The following is a 16,484-nucleotide window of genomic DNA, read 5'->3' on the forward strand; positions in this document are numbered from 1 at the left end:
ACATTCAAATGTTATTTTGATTTCACTTTAATTTGAAAAATAAATGTGGATATTGATGCAATATTCATACTGGAACATAACATAACAAAACATAAACAGTTGCCTGACATCCTACAGTTAAACATCAGATATAAATTACACAAAAACTGTTTGTTTTTATAAAATGCAAAATACATCCCTTCTTTACCTGCCTGATCCAACACTTAAAGGATACAGTGAAAACCTTGTTTATACCTAGTGTACAATATTATACTATTCAGTGTTACTGAAGCATAACTACATATTGAGATAGCTAAGTCAATATATTGAGATAGCTAAGTCAATATATTGAGATAGTAAGTCAATATATTGATAGCTAAGTCAATATATTGACTTCCATGATTTTTTATTTATTTTTCCTGTGGCGCAAACAGGCTTCCATACATAACACATCTGATGGTGGAATTTGAACTGTTGTGGCGTTAGTGTCTTAGAAACTAAACTAGTGTGTCCAAAACAATAAAGCTGCTACTACTTACTTGTTTCTGTCCTAACTAAGTTTGCTGCCAAAATATAATTTATCTGGTCCTTATTGCTTTTTATAATTATGTTTGGTCATCCATTGTGCTATGACAGTCTGAGGCAGTTATCTTGCAAACTGCCAAGAGTGTTTTTTTTTTTTATTAAGGTTGCTTTGAATCCTGAAAGTCAGTTACAGGATTTATTTTTAAAAAAGACAAAAAAATTAATATTAAAAATGGACACCTGAAAAAACTGTGTAAAACAGCACTGAGCTAGTAAATTATTTTTCACCAACTATATATGCTGGGTTGGCTTTTTAAGTGTTGAGACTGTTTTCTATGGGGCACATTGTTGCATTAAGCCTTAAGAATGTCAATGGAAAACGTTTCTCTGGACGGCACTAACTGAGCTGAAGTGTTTCACCTTTGAGAGTATAGAGAGAAAAGCAAACAGGAAAATAAAGATAACTTTTAGCTTAGGGGAGCTGCTGATGTTTTCAACAGAATATGAATGTGTGGCTTTCAAGTAAAAATATGATTTATTTAGGTTGTTCTTCAGTTTTGATAGGAATCATACTTTCAAGTCAATTGATGGGTTCAGTTCTTATCTTTTATTTATTTAATTTTGCCTCGTAAAACTTCTAAACTGATGTAATTGAATTTAGCTAAAACAAGGCTGTGCTGTTTGTCATGGATTTCAAAAAGCTTAATAGGAAAAAAAATGTCATCAATTTCCATCTGATAACAAGCATGATTGTGAGGAGTCACAATTTTGTAAGAAACTGTAATGGTATGCAATCATTTATGGCATTAATAATTAATATCTGAGATCTGAGTGAGAGGGCTTGAGAGTAAATTTCTCTTCAAAATATAATTGATGTGCTTGCAAAATATATTTTTCTGTGCTCAAAAATGTTCAATTGCGCGCTCAATAACATTTTCTATGCTCAAAATGTTTCATTGCGTGCTCAGGATAGAGGCACAAAAATAACCCCATAGTTCTGGTGGCTGTCTCCGCCCATGAACAACTGTCAGCACTCCATCAGTAACAGACAGTACTAGATCTCATCCTAATGTGTAAAATCTAAAGTGTTTCTATCTTTTCTGAATGTTAGGAACACTTTGTCTCAAAGTGTTTTGTATGTTCCTGCTTTGTTGTTGGCCTGTTGGTTTCAGATGCCTCAATTCTAGCTTCATCACGGGGGGTTCAGATCCAGTTAGATCTCGGGTGTCCAAACGTTTTACACTGATGGCCACATACAGAAAAACACATGATGGGCTGGGCCCCTCACTAGAGGTGAGGTATATCGCCTCATACGTGAAGTTATAAGTTAGCAAAATCAATCAAATGTAGGTCAATTATTCTTGATACTTGAATATGCTATAAGAAAACAAACAGCCTATCACAGCTCTCCAGAGGGTTTCATTTATTTTGTTACAAAAAGCTCATCCCTTAAAGCAGAAGCCTCAGACTGCTTATAATAAGTGGAAATAGGAGGGTATATTTCAAGCTTGTTATGCAAATAGGTTATTGGGCTTTTTGGGGATTTGTTAGAACATGTTTTCAACTTGAACTGAATTTATTTGAAAAGTTTGCTTATAAACACATGAATACTACTGTGTAATTATGTCTTTACATTTATATTTAAGAAGTACAATATAAGACAAGCACACGTTTCAGGTGTGGGCCATATTCCATTATACTTTAAGAATTAGCTGAGGGCCATTTCAAAATAGACAACGGGCCGCAGTTGCCCCCCGGGCCGTAGTTTGGACCCCCCTGAGTTAGATGGTCAGACAAGAACTGCATTTGAAGCAAACCGAAGCTTGTACAGCATTAATGTGAAATCAACCTAGCATTACTCACTGTCCTGTGTGGGACTTTAACTCATGACTCCTGCAGCTTCTCTGGAGCAAGGCAGGAGAACTGAAGTGGCAAAGATCAATCACAGCACTTAACACGTTCAACACGAGCTCTGCATATCATTAAACATACCTCTTGTAAAGTACAGTTTCTAGTTATATCAAGACAGTGATGTTTCTATTTAACTCCTATTATCAGGGTTTATGGGCTGACACTGTAGATGTGTATTTCTCCCGAAATCTTCATAAACTTTATTTCCGCATGCAGTCTGGTTATGAAACATTACTTACACACTGTACAAAGCGGATTGTATATAACATATTTACAACATCATATAGCACACTAATGCAAAGTTTGTGAGTTTCATAACAGTTGGGGTTGTACAGATTTTAGTAAATAGTTTTTACACAGTAAATATAATGCAGTCCAAATATGTCACACTGTAGATAATATTAGCATCACCTATATTTGTCTTGTACACTGCAATATACAATTCATTTGTTTAACATTGACACTCTCATTCTCCCTTACATTCTGCAGCATCATCTCTAACACCAGAGTCTGTTCCATTCTTTATTCTTCATTACCTTCTTTCTCTTCTTCACATCTTCCTATACAGTCTTCCATCCTCTCTGTGTACCTTCATGGTGTCCTCCTCTTCTGCGGACCGCATGTGAGACCAACCGGACCTGATTTGAGAGAGATGAGAGTTCAGAAAAGGTTTCCTACATAGCAGTTATAAACCACTGAAGCTACATCGATCAAACACATTTTCAGTGGAGGGGTTTCAGTTACCAGACAATAACATCATCTTTGACATATTGGGGGAGGGATGAAACCCTCTTTAATGGTCACACATGTGAGCACACAGCAAACACAGTGACATCTGGCCTCTGCTTTTAACCCATCCTAGTACCAGGAGTCTAGTACTAGGAGCAGTGGGCAGCTATTGTACAGCGCCCGGGGAGCAATGGGAGTGGGGGGATGTCCGGTGCCTTGCTCAAGGGCACCACGGGACCTCTCCAAGTACCAGTCCACACTCCATATTTAGGTCTGATCGGGGGCTTGAGTCCAAGTCCAAGTCCCCTACTGCCGGACATGTCCACCATGCAGGATAAAAAAGGTAGTCCCTCTCCAGAAACGTTGACCAGCTCTTTCTGGGGGATCCTCCGGGGCACCATCGCCAGAAAAGATATAGGCCTATTTCCAGACTGCCACCTACACCCTAACAGTACAGACTTCTGTTCCATATGCACGTTCGAGTGGAGGGTCCGCCACATTAAGTGCCGTTCCAAGCCAATAAGTGAAGAGGGGGAGTGAGGGGGAGTGGGTTATCAAGCCCTCCAACAGAGAGTCTGCATCACCTGCTGTCAGGAAACACGCTTAAATATCGACATACAGACGTGAACAACTTCATGTTACCTCGTATTTGATTTACTTAGGATCATGTACCCGTTTTAATCTAGAAAACGGTAACTATGTGCACTTGATTATAAAGTTATTTATATTTACAGGGACTGTTGCAAAAAAATGTGCAGCTTATAAACATCAGATCTAAAAACAAAAATAGGTTATAAAAACGATTTTCTAAATAATTTTTTACATTTTTGTGCAAAACATGCTGATTTGAAACCGTTGTTACGGAAAGTTTAGGCATTTCTTGTTTCTGTCGGAGAGAGGGGAGTTCATCCCAAAGCTTGCCGCTGTATTTACACCCTCCACCTGGAAGAAGGGAGCCTCGTCCAGCTGAGAGTGTGACTACAGACAGAGTTCACTCTGTCACGGAGGGGGAGAGGGTAGGGGGCGGTTTGGAATTGGGCCATTATATTTCCAGTGTGTTCTGGGCCTACCCTGTCTCCTCTCAGTTGGACCTTCCTGGAAAAGCTCCAAAGGGAGGTGCTGAGAAGGCATTCTGATCAGAAGCCACCTGAACTAGCTTCTTCCATCTCAAATGAGCAGCAGCTTCACCAGTTTCTTACTTATCTAAACTCCTCTAGAGGTTGGTCAGATTCAGGACATCAATTGTTCTTCCTAACACTTGTCAATATCCACGGTCCTTTCTGCTTTCCCATCCTGAGACATGTCACAGTTTGCTAGATCTTCCTTGAGGCCAACCTGAAATCATTTTCTCAGTACTCATCAATAATCTAGCCGTATACACTGTGATGTGCAGGTACTGGTGAAATGAAACTACATGAAATCAGATATTGTAATAACACAAAAGTCTCTGTTTTTCTTGTCTTAAACAAACTTGTGTGCATACTCAAACCAAAGCCTGATAGCACTTCTTCCTCTGTGCTTTAGAGAATCATTACAGAAGAAGTCCACACTACCTGGATGTTTATTGTAGCCAAGGGAAATCCAATTGGCTGTGGTGGCCCAGGGCAATCATGGAGTTTCTGTTTCTGCCAGCAGGTTCCACTGGGTCCAGGTCCGGCCTGTAATGATGAAGAGACAGATGTTAGTGTGAGCTTCTGGTTCATGTAGCTCTAGTGGAAACATCTCAGCCTGGGAGTATCAAAAACATCCATTGTCCATTATTCCCACAGTCAGAGCGCAGCAGTGTGCAGGCGTGCATGTCTAAGCAGGATCAGGGTTTCTAATGAATGCTGGACTCTGGCCATATCTCACCGGGCCTCAACTTAAATCCAGGGTGTAATTCTCCCACTCCTCCAGGCATACCTCAGGCCTGATTTTCCACCCCCCCTCTGTCCATCTGGGTGCGTGCCAAGCCCCGGTTAGGACAGTGGGAGAGGCTGAAGACCAACAGCCCCCAACCTGCCTTCAGATTCCAGCACTGTAAAACCTCTTAAATAAAGACAAGCCACAGTTCATCCACAGTAAGACCCCCTCTCCTCCACCAGGCAAAATGAGAGTAATAGCTCCTTTCATCCCTTACAGGTCACACGCTAAAAAAAAATGGCTTTCTTTAAACTTGTGTTTACAATTGTTTACACTGCAGTCAAATCACTTGCATTCCTTCTGTTTTTCCAGATGTGGTTCAACAATCAGGAGAAACAAACACAGCTCTCACAGTGGTTTTCGGGGCCAAAAAAACACAAAACATAGAACACTAAAGTTGGTCAGGAAGTTTGAAAACAGATTGAGATGGTTTGAACTGAAAACAGGATACAATGATGAATTTCATGATGTCTTTTACCACAACACATGTTCCAGACCTTTTATATGATCAATAGCCTTCGTATTAATTATTCATGGAGTAGCAATAAAAACATTTGATTTATTGCTGGATCCATTACCAGGAATGCAAACTCATCAGGTATGAAAAAGGTGACAAGGATCCGAGCCCCCCGACCCCACGGAATATCAGCTTTAAAATTAGGAATAACAGAGGATTTTAGCAGTCAGAACAACTAAAGCAGTTAATAATAATAGAAATGCCAAAGAGTCACATCTAATAGAAATGTATAAAAGCATTTATTTTAATTGTGTAGCAGTCAGTTTATAATTTTGGCAGCACTGTTGAGCATTTTGAAAATGTATTTTCATGCCTCTGTGCAAGGCTTAGTCTTTCTATCTTTATAGCCAGTGGTGTAAAGTAACTAAGTTCATAAACTCAACAAGTACTATACTTGGGTACAATTTTGAGATACTTGTACTTTATTTAAGTATTTCAATGTTTTGCTACTTTGTTCTTCTTCTCCTCTACAGTTCAGAGGTAAATGGTGTACTTTTTTGTTAAATCAGACTTTAGTTCCACCTGGAGTAAATTCACAAGCTACCCTGCAGTATACAAAGTCATTCAAACTAGCTGCACCTTTACCAGCTTTGAGAACACTTTCATGATCAATCATTATAAAACATATCATATATATTATTCTGAAATGGACCAATCTGCACAATCACTACTTTTGAGGAACATTTTGAATGCAGGACTTTTACTGTAACAGAGTATTCCTACACTCTGGTACTTCTACTTTTACTCAAGTACAAGACCTGAGTACTTCTACTTTTACTCAAGTACAAGATCTGAGTACTTCTACTTTTACTCAAGTACAAGACCTGAGTACTTCTACTTTTACTCAAGTACAAGATCTGAGTGCTTCTACTTTTACTCAAGTACAAGATCTGAGTACTTTTACTCTAGTACAAGATCTGAGTGCTTCTATAACAATTGTGACATCACTTACGCGACTCTGGGATTTGTAGTCTTTCTCGTTACGTATTTTTCATAGTCTTATATTTCAACAGTTTTACGACAAACTGTGACTTTTTTGACATGGAAATTATTTTTTAAGATTGACAAACATCATATGTGTAATTCATGGCACAATTCAAACGGGATTGAAAGATAAGTTTTCTCTCTCCATTGACTTCAATACATTATTTTTCCGAAATAAGGTCCCATGGGGCGGAAGTAGATGGGCGTGACTTCGCCACTCAAGTACAAGATATATACTTATACCACCTCCGTTTATAGCCTATGAAAAAAGCTATTTGAAAACGAAGGCTAAAGCTAACGTTAGCAGATAGTGACAATGTATGCTAGTTAGCTAGCTCAACGATTCCTTAAATAATATTGCGACAGAAAAACTTTTCAGTGCACATCACGCTCTGCCGCTCCGACAGGCCCGTTCTAACAGCTGTTCACCAGCGGTCCAGTCTGTGCCACAGTGACTCCGGACCGCACAGTTAATATTAACGAACGCACCGTAGCCTAGGTAATGTAGCTGCTGAAGCTAGACCCTCATCCCGGAGCAGCAGAGCCTTATTATACATCCATGAGCAGAGCCGACAGGCAGGAAGACTCGAGCACACAGCTCGCGCTTCATTATAATATATAAAAAAAGAACACCATGCGTGTCATGATGGCACATAACAGCTCGCGGCCGCAGATTACTCCGGGTCCCAGACTCCCCCCATACCCCAAAAATATTTTTATTGCAGATCTACATGAATCACACAAACGACCTATTTTCGATTCAAAACGGCGAATTTCGCCGAAAGGTGACATGTTTGCATCCCTGCATTACTGAAACTCCTCTTTCTTTCAGTATACAGTCATTTTAAATTAAGCTCTTGCTGTAAATGTTCTGTGGCTAGCAGTGTAACATATATATTGTGAAAGTAATTTGATCCAGAATTAGTATAAACATCTCCATCAGTGAGGGGTCTGCTTGCTCAAGGATACTATTTCATAAAGTTGTTATTGAACAATTCAACAAGTAATGAGAGTGTAATTGTAGGGCAAAGCTACTTCACACAGCAGCAAAGGGTGATGAAACCTCTGCAGACCTGAAACATTAATCTGAGGATCAGCAATGAAGGGGGTCTGGGGGAGATTTAATGTAAGTTGAGAGGAAGATAACATTGTTTTAGGGTGTTTGCCAATCACAGCGTTCTGTCATTTCCCATCCGCAAATTATTGAACTTCATTTGAAATGATTTATGACAGTGAGACATTTTACCCTGTTACAGATTTTTTCAATTGCTAAAACACGTTTTTTGACAACAGGGCTCATTTTGTCAAAACACTGAACATAATTCACAAAACCACACACCCAAAGTGCAAAACACCTCATATATCTTGCAAAATGAAGCACTGCACCCAAAACTACATAAACCAAACTTTTGCACCAAATGGCACACACTTCACTTATAGTACAAGACACTTTGTCCAACCTACTACACACTGTGGTGCTCATTCTAAAGCACACTCATATTTTATGGTGATCTGCGCATGTAGAGAATTCTGCATATAGAGATTGTTCAAGTCTACAAAAATATGTGCAGAAACACAAATATACAGTTGTTATACTTTTGTTTTTTTCCAAAACAAATTGGTGCAACTTTCTTACACAACACACAGTTACAGTTGTGTAAACACAAATGATGCCTTTGTCAAATACAGTAAAGTGAAAGGAAAACTTTGAGTAAAAATAAATACAAGAAAAGAAAATACTGAGCCAGCATTTTACCACCTCACTGGGTCTGACCACAGCGCCTCATCCACCTGCAGAAGAAGCATCACCTGCAGCCTGACGGTCACACAGCTCCAAACGTTGTGCTGCAAATAACTCTTCAACTGACTTCACTTCATCCTCCCTCTCTCTTATCCTCCCTCTTCCTCTTCCTCTTGCTGCTGTCCATACTGTATATCCATTGTTGTTTTTACAAATGTCTTACATGAAGCCTTTTTCTAGTGCTTACATCCTGATTTCTGAGTCAACAATAAAGCAGTTTGGTGTTTATGGTCATTTGGCACGTGTATTTGTTAATTGGTTCATGTGTGTAGCATTTTTAATGGCAGTGTTTTGAAAATGGCAAACAAGTGAATATGTCAGATTTCTGTGTCTTACTTCGAGAACTGTGTGCAGTGTTTTGCAAAAAGTGCCAAGTTGATCTGCAAATTGGGTGCAGAGCTGTTTTGGAGATTTGAGCTGAGGTTTTTCTCTTTGAGTGTGGGTTTGAATAATTGTGCTTGAATAATTGTTTTCTTGTGATAAAATATGTAATGTGGTTTAAAAGATCATAGATTACATTAGACACACAAAGATTACATTAGACACGCAAAGATTGTATGGTATACAAAAAATGAGTAATGCAGTTAAAAGGTGTAAAAGGATTTAACCCTTTAACAGCCAACGCCACCATTTGGTAGAGCACATGTTGTGTCTTGATATCTTGTTGAAAAATAAAATAAAAAAGTTTAACTCCATCTGATTCAGCCAGCTCTACCCTTTGGTTGACATGTTATGCACAAAACAACCTCTAGATGTCACTGTGGTTCGAACAGAATGCCCTTCAGCTAGCTTCCACTGAGAAAGTTGGCATGCTAAAAATCACTGCTGACAAAATCACTCTTTTGGGTCAACTTTTTTAAGGTAACTATATCATTTTTGACATATTTTAGTGTCAGAGCACTGACTGAACATAATTAGATAACTTGATGCACAAAAAAAGTTTTAACAAGGGTGTAATTCATTTTTTGAAAATATGCTCAACCAATCAATCGGTCGAATTGGCTTTTTATGGTAAACTAGCAATATGACTTTTTCAGAGTTTCAGAGATGTTTTCCAATAAAATATGGTAAATAAATAGCTAGATTCATGGTAATATTACTAAATCGAGTATTGCCTTATGAGTCTCAGAGTGAAAGAGTGATAATAATTTATATAGCCCCTTTCATGCATGGCATACAGCCCAAAATTGCACACAGATGAGCAATTTAGGCCAACACAGGATATAGACATTTGCTGTTAGGCCAGTGGTTTCTTGTTAGGCCAATTCAGCATATACAGTAAGATGAGCAAATCTTTTTCTATTCACTTAACATTACTTTTTTCCTTTTTTACAATTATAATTTATAATCTTTTATGAATATATCTGGTTGTATATATTGCTCATTTTCCCTTGGTCTGGTAGTTAAAGGGTTGAATACTAAAATGTGAAGGTAACTAATGCTTACGTTTTGACATGCTCAATATAAAATGTCAATCTTTGATCCACTTAAATGTCTGATCTAGGATCCTGAGATCCATTGCTTTTGTCTGTCTCCACCAACACATTTGGGCTCCGCGGGTTAGGGTTAGGGCAGAGCCGTTTATTGAGAGTTGCGACAACGGAAGTCCAAAATCAGGGGTCCTGCAGGTTTCACCAACTCAAATTTAAAGGTCCCATGACATGTTTTTCCGGTTATTACCCGTCCCCTTGTGTGTTATGTAGCTTTTTATGCATGTAAACGGTCTGCAAAGTCACAAACCCTCAAAGTACACCCTGTAGTGAGTAAAACTCTAACACAGAAAATACCTGTCTATGCCGCCCCAGAACACCTCGTTGGAGATATTTCTTTTTCCATTTTTTTCTTCCTGGTCATAGTGACATAACGCTGCGGAGCTCCGCACACACTCTCACTCAGCCTCATCTTTTCTCAGCCGCAGAGCTCCGTACACATAGTAGTGTACACGTAGTGATGTTAAGATTCACCGATTCGCATCGGTGCACCGGCATAAACGTTCAAGATGCGAGTGCACCGGTTGAAAGAGTGCACATCGACTACAGTTTGGGTTGAACTCGAGATGCATCGATTGTAGCGTCTCTTTGCATCGGTAAAAACAGATTAATTCATATATATATATAATATTATCCACTCATCCACTTGTCAGCACTCTGCAGAGACGATCTTTGCTTCGCTACTACGGAGCCCGAGAGCCGCGTCACAGTTATCAACAAACATGGAAGTCGAGGAGAAAGAAATACACACCGAAAAATAAATATAAATCAAACGTTTGGCAACACTTTGGATTTTTCAAACAAGACAGAGAACTTGACAAATCACAAGCAATTTGCAAACGATGCTGTGCCGCTATAAAGTACAGGAGTAGCACAAATTTAGCGATGCACCTAAAGAGGCGACACGGGGTGGATAGTACGTCTGCGGCTGCCTCACCATCCTCCTCGGATTCAGCTGAAGCCAACCCGGCTATCCCTGGCGGCAGCAAGACTGGTGAGCAGCGTATCGCAACTTTTTTTCACGCTCCGTGGCTAACAGTTCTACCCGTTCCAAGGCAATAACTGACGCCATCGCCTTCTTTATCTGTAAAGATATCCAGACGTACAGTGTCACGGAGAATGAGGGCTTCCAACACCTCCTCCACATTTTGGAGCTCAGGTACCATGTACCAATTAGAAGGTTCTTTACCGAGAAACAAATCCCTGCTCTGTATGAGAAAGTGAGAAGAGAGTTAGTTGACTCGCTGAGCAATGCCCAAAGAGTTGCAATTACAGTTGATGGCTGGACGTCTTGCGCCACTGACTCATATGTCACAGTCACGGCACACTATGGTCAGTGTATGTTTTGGTCATTGGATTTTCTTTTCACAAATGGATATTCAAAAACAAAAAAACCACTGGATATTTAATTTTTGTTTTAAAATAGAAAAACCAATATTGAAATACAAGGCGTTTTTCTTTATCATGGTCAAAAAGGGATTTACTAAACTTAAAAAACGGGATGGTTTTCATTTTCTACTTCTCAAAACAAAAAATAAAATCACTAGAAAACAGAAACGAAAAAACTACAGTTTTTTCATAATCTGCTACCGGAAGTTACCTTACAAAATAAGAACGCAGATGAGGTCAGAATCCGTGTATCTACGGTCCATTTGTTTTTCTTTATTAAACAAGTAAACGGAAGAGTGTCTGCGAGGCGTTTTTGCTTTTTACCTTACGGACCGTCTACACAGCAGCGTTAAAAAAATCTTGAAACGCTTCTGCCCATTCACTTTGAATGGGGTGACGTCACTTTACCTCACTTTTCGCCAAACTGCATTGTGGGCAGGCGAGCGGAGATTTTCAGGATTTTCAGGATTCAAAGTTGAACAATGTTCAACTTTTGAGGCTGAGGTGGAAGCGTCAGCCAATCAAATCCCGTGTACGCAAATCTGACAGTTCAAGCTCTAGCCAATCAAACGGCGTGTATGCTGGGAGAGACATACCGCAGTTCATTTCCTCATATTCCAAAAAATGGAGGAGAAATTAGCGGTAGGGAATCACCCGGTGCTTTATGACCAGTCCCTATTTACCTACCGGGATATAAACCAGAGGAGCCAGGCATGGAGGGAGGTGGCAGAGACAGTGGTATGTTTTCGCCTGTTTGGGGAGTTTATATCCAGTTTACTTCAAACTTTTTTGCTTCGTATGTCGCGGGCGGGAGATTCATGTGATTGGTTGTTCGCAAAAAATCCCCAAGCTTCAGATACGCCCACCTCCAAGTTTTTTTTAACGCTGCTGTGTAGACGGTCCGTTAGCCCAATCCCAAACCACGCCCTACACACTCCCCCTCCGTGACGGAGTGAACTCCGTGGAGTGACGGCCCCTACACACGGCGGCGTGCGTTGACGCTTCAACGCTTCTGCCCATTCACTTTGAATGGGGTGACGTCACGATTCGCCGAACTGCATTGTGGGAGCAAAGCGTAGCTTTTCTCGCGGTGCTCGCTGCAAAAGCAGAGCAATGTTCTACTTTTGAAGCTGAGGCGGAGGCGTCAGCCAATCAAATCCCGCGTATGCAAATCTGCCAGTACAAGCGCTAGCCAATCAAACCGCATGTATGCTGGGAGAGCCAGACCGCAGTTCATTTCCTCATATGCCAAAAAATGGAGGAGAAAATAATCGTAGCGGTAGGGAATCACCTGGTGCTTTATGATCAGTCCCTGTTCACCTACCGGGATACAAACCGGAGGAGCCAGGCATGGAGGGAGGTGGCAGAGACAGTGGGTGAAACTGGTAGGTTTTCGCCTGTTTGGGGAGTTTATATCCAGTGTACTTCATTTGAATGGACAGCTAGCAGGCATAGACAGTATTTAGCCAGCATGGAATGTTGCGTAAAATAGCACCATAGACATTAATGTCATAAATGTTCATCATATAAAGTGTGACATGTAAAACCTTTTATGCAATTGACAGGAGAGATTCATGTGATTGGTTGTTGGTCGCGTTGCTCGCGTAAACTCCCCAAGCTCAAGACACGCCCACCGCCAAGCGGCAACGCACGCCGCCGTGTGTAGGCGGCGTGACACTCGCAGCTCAACGAGGCTCCCTCCTGTCAGATGGAGGGAGTAAATAGAGCGGCTAGCTTTGGGACAAACTCCCCTCTCTCCGGCAGAAACAGGAAATGCCGTAACTGTATGTAACAACGGTTTCAGATCAGCATCTCTTAGACAAAAAATTAAAATGAATAACTAAAATAAAACTCCAAACATCTTTAATTGTGTTACTTTTTTGTAAAGCTCTTTTATTTTAAACCTGATTTTTATAAGCTTCTTAGTTTTTGCAACAGTCTGTAAATATACACAACTTTATAATGATGATTCGTGTTCACCAACACGATTTTTGCATTTTTTTCATGTCACACAGAACGATTTTAAAAGCAATGTATTTCTATTGGTAGTATATTTCGTGCCTGCACCACGTCTTTTTGTCCGGTCGGGTCTTGGAAGACCAGAAGCTGTGTGGTTCATAAAAACATTTTCTTACTCAATATCTTACCCTAAGCCTAACCCTTTTATTTTAAATTGTATAATGTCGGAATTTTTTTGCCGTCCGCAAAAATTAATCACCTCTTGCCTTTGACCAGTATAGTGTTATCAACAGCTCCCGGAAATGTATCATCTAATATTACACTAGATAGTAATTTAGAATGCTGTTCACCCATAAACCTTGAACAATTGAATTCAATGATTCTTTCTTCTAAACCAGACCTGGGCATCGTACGGCCCCCGGGCCACATACGGCCCTTTGGTTGACTCTGACCGGCCCGTGTAAGGCTAATTGGAAATTACAAAATAAACATATTTTCTAACTTTACCTCATGCATGGACTAAAGCTGCATTGCTTTTATTTTGAAGTTGTTTTTTATTCACGTGCATAATGACGCAATACGTATATCAAGACGTGCACATTATTGGATCCTTGTCACAAGACGACTTTAGCCCTCAAAAAAATGTCCGCTAAAAAAAGAAAGGTAGATGCTGAATGCAGGGTTTTCAACAAAAATTGGACTGCTAAGTATTTATTTACTGAAGTCGGAGGTAAAACCGTGTGTTTAGTTTGCGGGGAGCAGATCGCCGTGTTTAAGGAGTACAATGTGAGTCGACATTACGAGACGAAACACGCGGAGAAATATAAAAACTTGACTGACGCTGAAAGGGCGCGGACATCGGAAGCTTTGCTAGCTAAGCTGCAAAAGCAGCAAGGCTTTTTTACCAAGCTTCACACATCCAGTGATGCAGCAACCATGACCAGCTTTGTGATATCCCACAAAATTGCTAAAAATAGTAAGCCGTTCTCGGAGGGGGAGTTTGTCAAAGAGTGCTTGGTGGACTCTGCAGCACTAATATGCCCTGAAAAAAAAGCCGCATTTGAGCAAGTCCCGCTGTCCAGGCGAACCGTGACTAGAAGGATCGAGGACATTGCGGGGAATCTGGAGCTTCAGCTGCAACGTGAAGTGGCAAGTTACGACTTTTTCTCCTTGGCTTTGGACGAGAGCTGTGATGTCCGCGACACAGCCCAGTTACTCGTATTCGTCCGCGGGATAACACCGGACTTCAAGATTACGGAGGAGCTGGCAGCAATGCGGTCGATGAAAGGGACGACGACAGGGAGCGATCTGTTCACGGAGGTAAACGAGTGCATGGACACGCATACATATGTGAACAAACATTTTCATTATGAAGTTTACGAAATCCAGGTATAGATCCTCTCTCACTGATGATCATCTGTCAGCTGTGCTTCGCATCTCCACCTCAGACATTCAACCTGACTTTGATGCACTCGTTAAAGCCCAGCAGAGACTAGATTTCTCTCACTGAACAAGAAAAGAGAACTTAAAAACACCAAATGAGGTGGTTAGACTACAAATGTTGGCATGTAAAGGCACCAACTAGCAGTGAACTGGGACACTTTCTTTGGAAGCCTTTTTCTCAAAATCACAGTTCAGTGATGTTTAGTGACAGTTCAATATGATGTATTTTGCTTAATATTTGGAGTACAAAGACAATATTGTGATGTCTTTAGAATGCTAAGAACCTCTTTCCAACAGTAAATGAAACTCAAAATGTGTTTGAGTGAATGTGAATTTGATTTAATAAATGACATTTTTTTGTAAGGCAACCTCACTTTTTCATTGCTTAACTATAACATACTCTTACCAGCTTGTCAAAACAATGCTATTTACTGCTTTTTATAAAGAAATACAATTAATATTATGCAGAATTGAGTTCAGCCTTTTGGCCCGGCCCTCCACAATATTTTCAGTTTCTCATGTGGCCCCATGGAAAAAATAATTGCCCACCCCTGTTCTAAACCATCAACGTGTATCTTAGACCCGATTCCAACTAAGCTGTTAAAGGAAGTTCTTCCATTAATTAACACTTCTTTATTCAATATTATGAATATGTCTTTATTATCAGGCTATGTTCCACAATCATTTAAAGTAGCAGTGATAAAACCTCTTCTTAAAAAGCACAACCTCGATAAAGAGGTTTTAGACAACTATAGACCTATTTCTAATCTTCCGTTCCTCTCAAAAATTCTTGAAAAATGGGGTCGCAAAACAGTTGTGTGATTACTTAAAAAAACAATGATTTATTTGAAGATTTTCAGTCTGGCTTTAGAACACATCATAGCACAGAGACAGCTCTGGTTAAAGTCACAAATGACCTTCTAATAGCCTCAGACAAAGGACTTGTCTCTATTCTTGTCTTGCTCGATCTCAGTGCTGCATTTGATACTATCGACCATGACATCCTATTGCAAAGACTAGAGCACTTTGTTGGCATACAGGGAACTGCTTTAGGCTGGTTTAGGTCTATCTGAACGCTCACAGTTTTTGTGTGTCAATGATGAATCTTCCATACAAACCAAAGTTAGCCATGGAGTGCCACAGGGCTCAGTGCATGGACCTATTTTGTTCACATTATATATGCTTCCGTTAGGCAATATTATAAGGAATCACATTTTCATTGTTATGCAGATGATACTCAACTATATTTATCCATCAAGCCTGATGAAACCAATCATCTAAATACAATTCTGCCTCAAGGACTTAAAAACGTGGATGACCTTACATTTTTTTATGTTAAACACGGCCAAAACTGAAGTTATTGTACTCGTCCCAAAGAATCTACGAAACAAATGATCTAGTAAGACTGTGAGACCGTAAGGAATCTTGGTGTTGATCAGGATTTATCCTTTAACGCCCACATAAAATTAATCTCACGGACCGCCTTCTTTAATCTACGCAACATTGCAAAAATCAGGCATATCTTGCCTCAAAACGATGCAGAGAAACTAGTCCATGCATTTGTTACTTCAAGGCTGGATTATTGTGACTCTTTATTATCAGGGTGTACCAAAAAGTCAGTTAAATCGCTTCAGCTGATTCAAAATGCTGCAGCACGTGTACTGACCAGAGCTCGGAAAAGGGACCACATTACTCCTGTTTTGGCTGCCTTACACTGGCTCCCTATAGAACACAGGATATAATTCTTCTTCTCGCCTACAAAGCCCTTAACCTGTTGAGCCCTGAGCCTGTTTTTCAGGTCTCAGGCTCGAAAATGACATTCCCAGAACAAATGACCATATATTCCCTTCTAAAA

The 16,484-nt window shown here is 40.1% G+C and overlaps 1 protein-coding gene across 2 annotated transcripts in view; it reads right to left on the bottom strand.

Moving 5' to 3' along the window:
- Positions 1-637: 637 nt before the first annotated feature.
- The window catches only part of si:ch211-250c4.3 (uncharacterized protein LOC100535981 homolog), an 86,034-nt gene continuing 70,187 nt past the window's right edge, over positions 638-16,484 (bottom strand). For both annotated transcript variants that reach the window (XM_034142187.1, XM_034142186.1), the window contains exons 7-8: positions 4,698-4,802; positions 638-3,053 (exon numbers count right to left, since the gene is read on the bottom strand). In XM_034142187.1, the coding sequence (XP_033998078.1) occupies positions 4,706-4,802 (97 nt within the window). In that variant the 3' untranslated portion in view covers positions 638-3,053; positions 4,698-4,705. The remainder of the gene's footprint in view (positions 3,054-4,697; positions 4,803-16,484) is intronic.

Source organism: Trematomus bernacchii, unplaced genomic scaffold (assembly GCF_902827165.1).
Source record: "Trematomus bernacchii unplaced genomic scaffold, fTreBer1.1, whole genome shotgun sequence".
Lineage (NCBI taxonomy): Eukaryota > Metazoa > Chordata > Actinopteri > Perciformes > Nototheniidae > Trematomus > Trematomus bernacchii.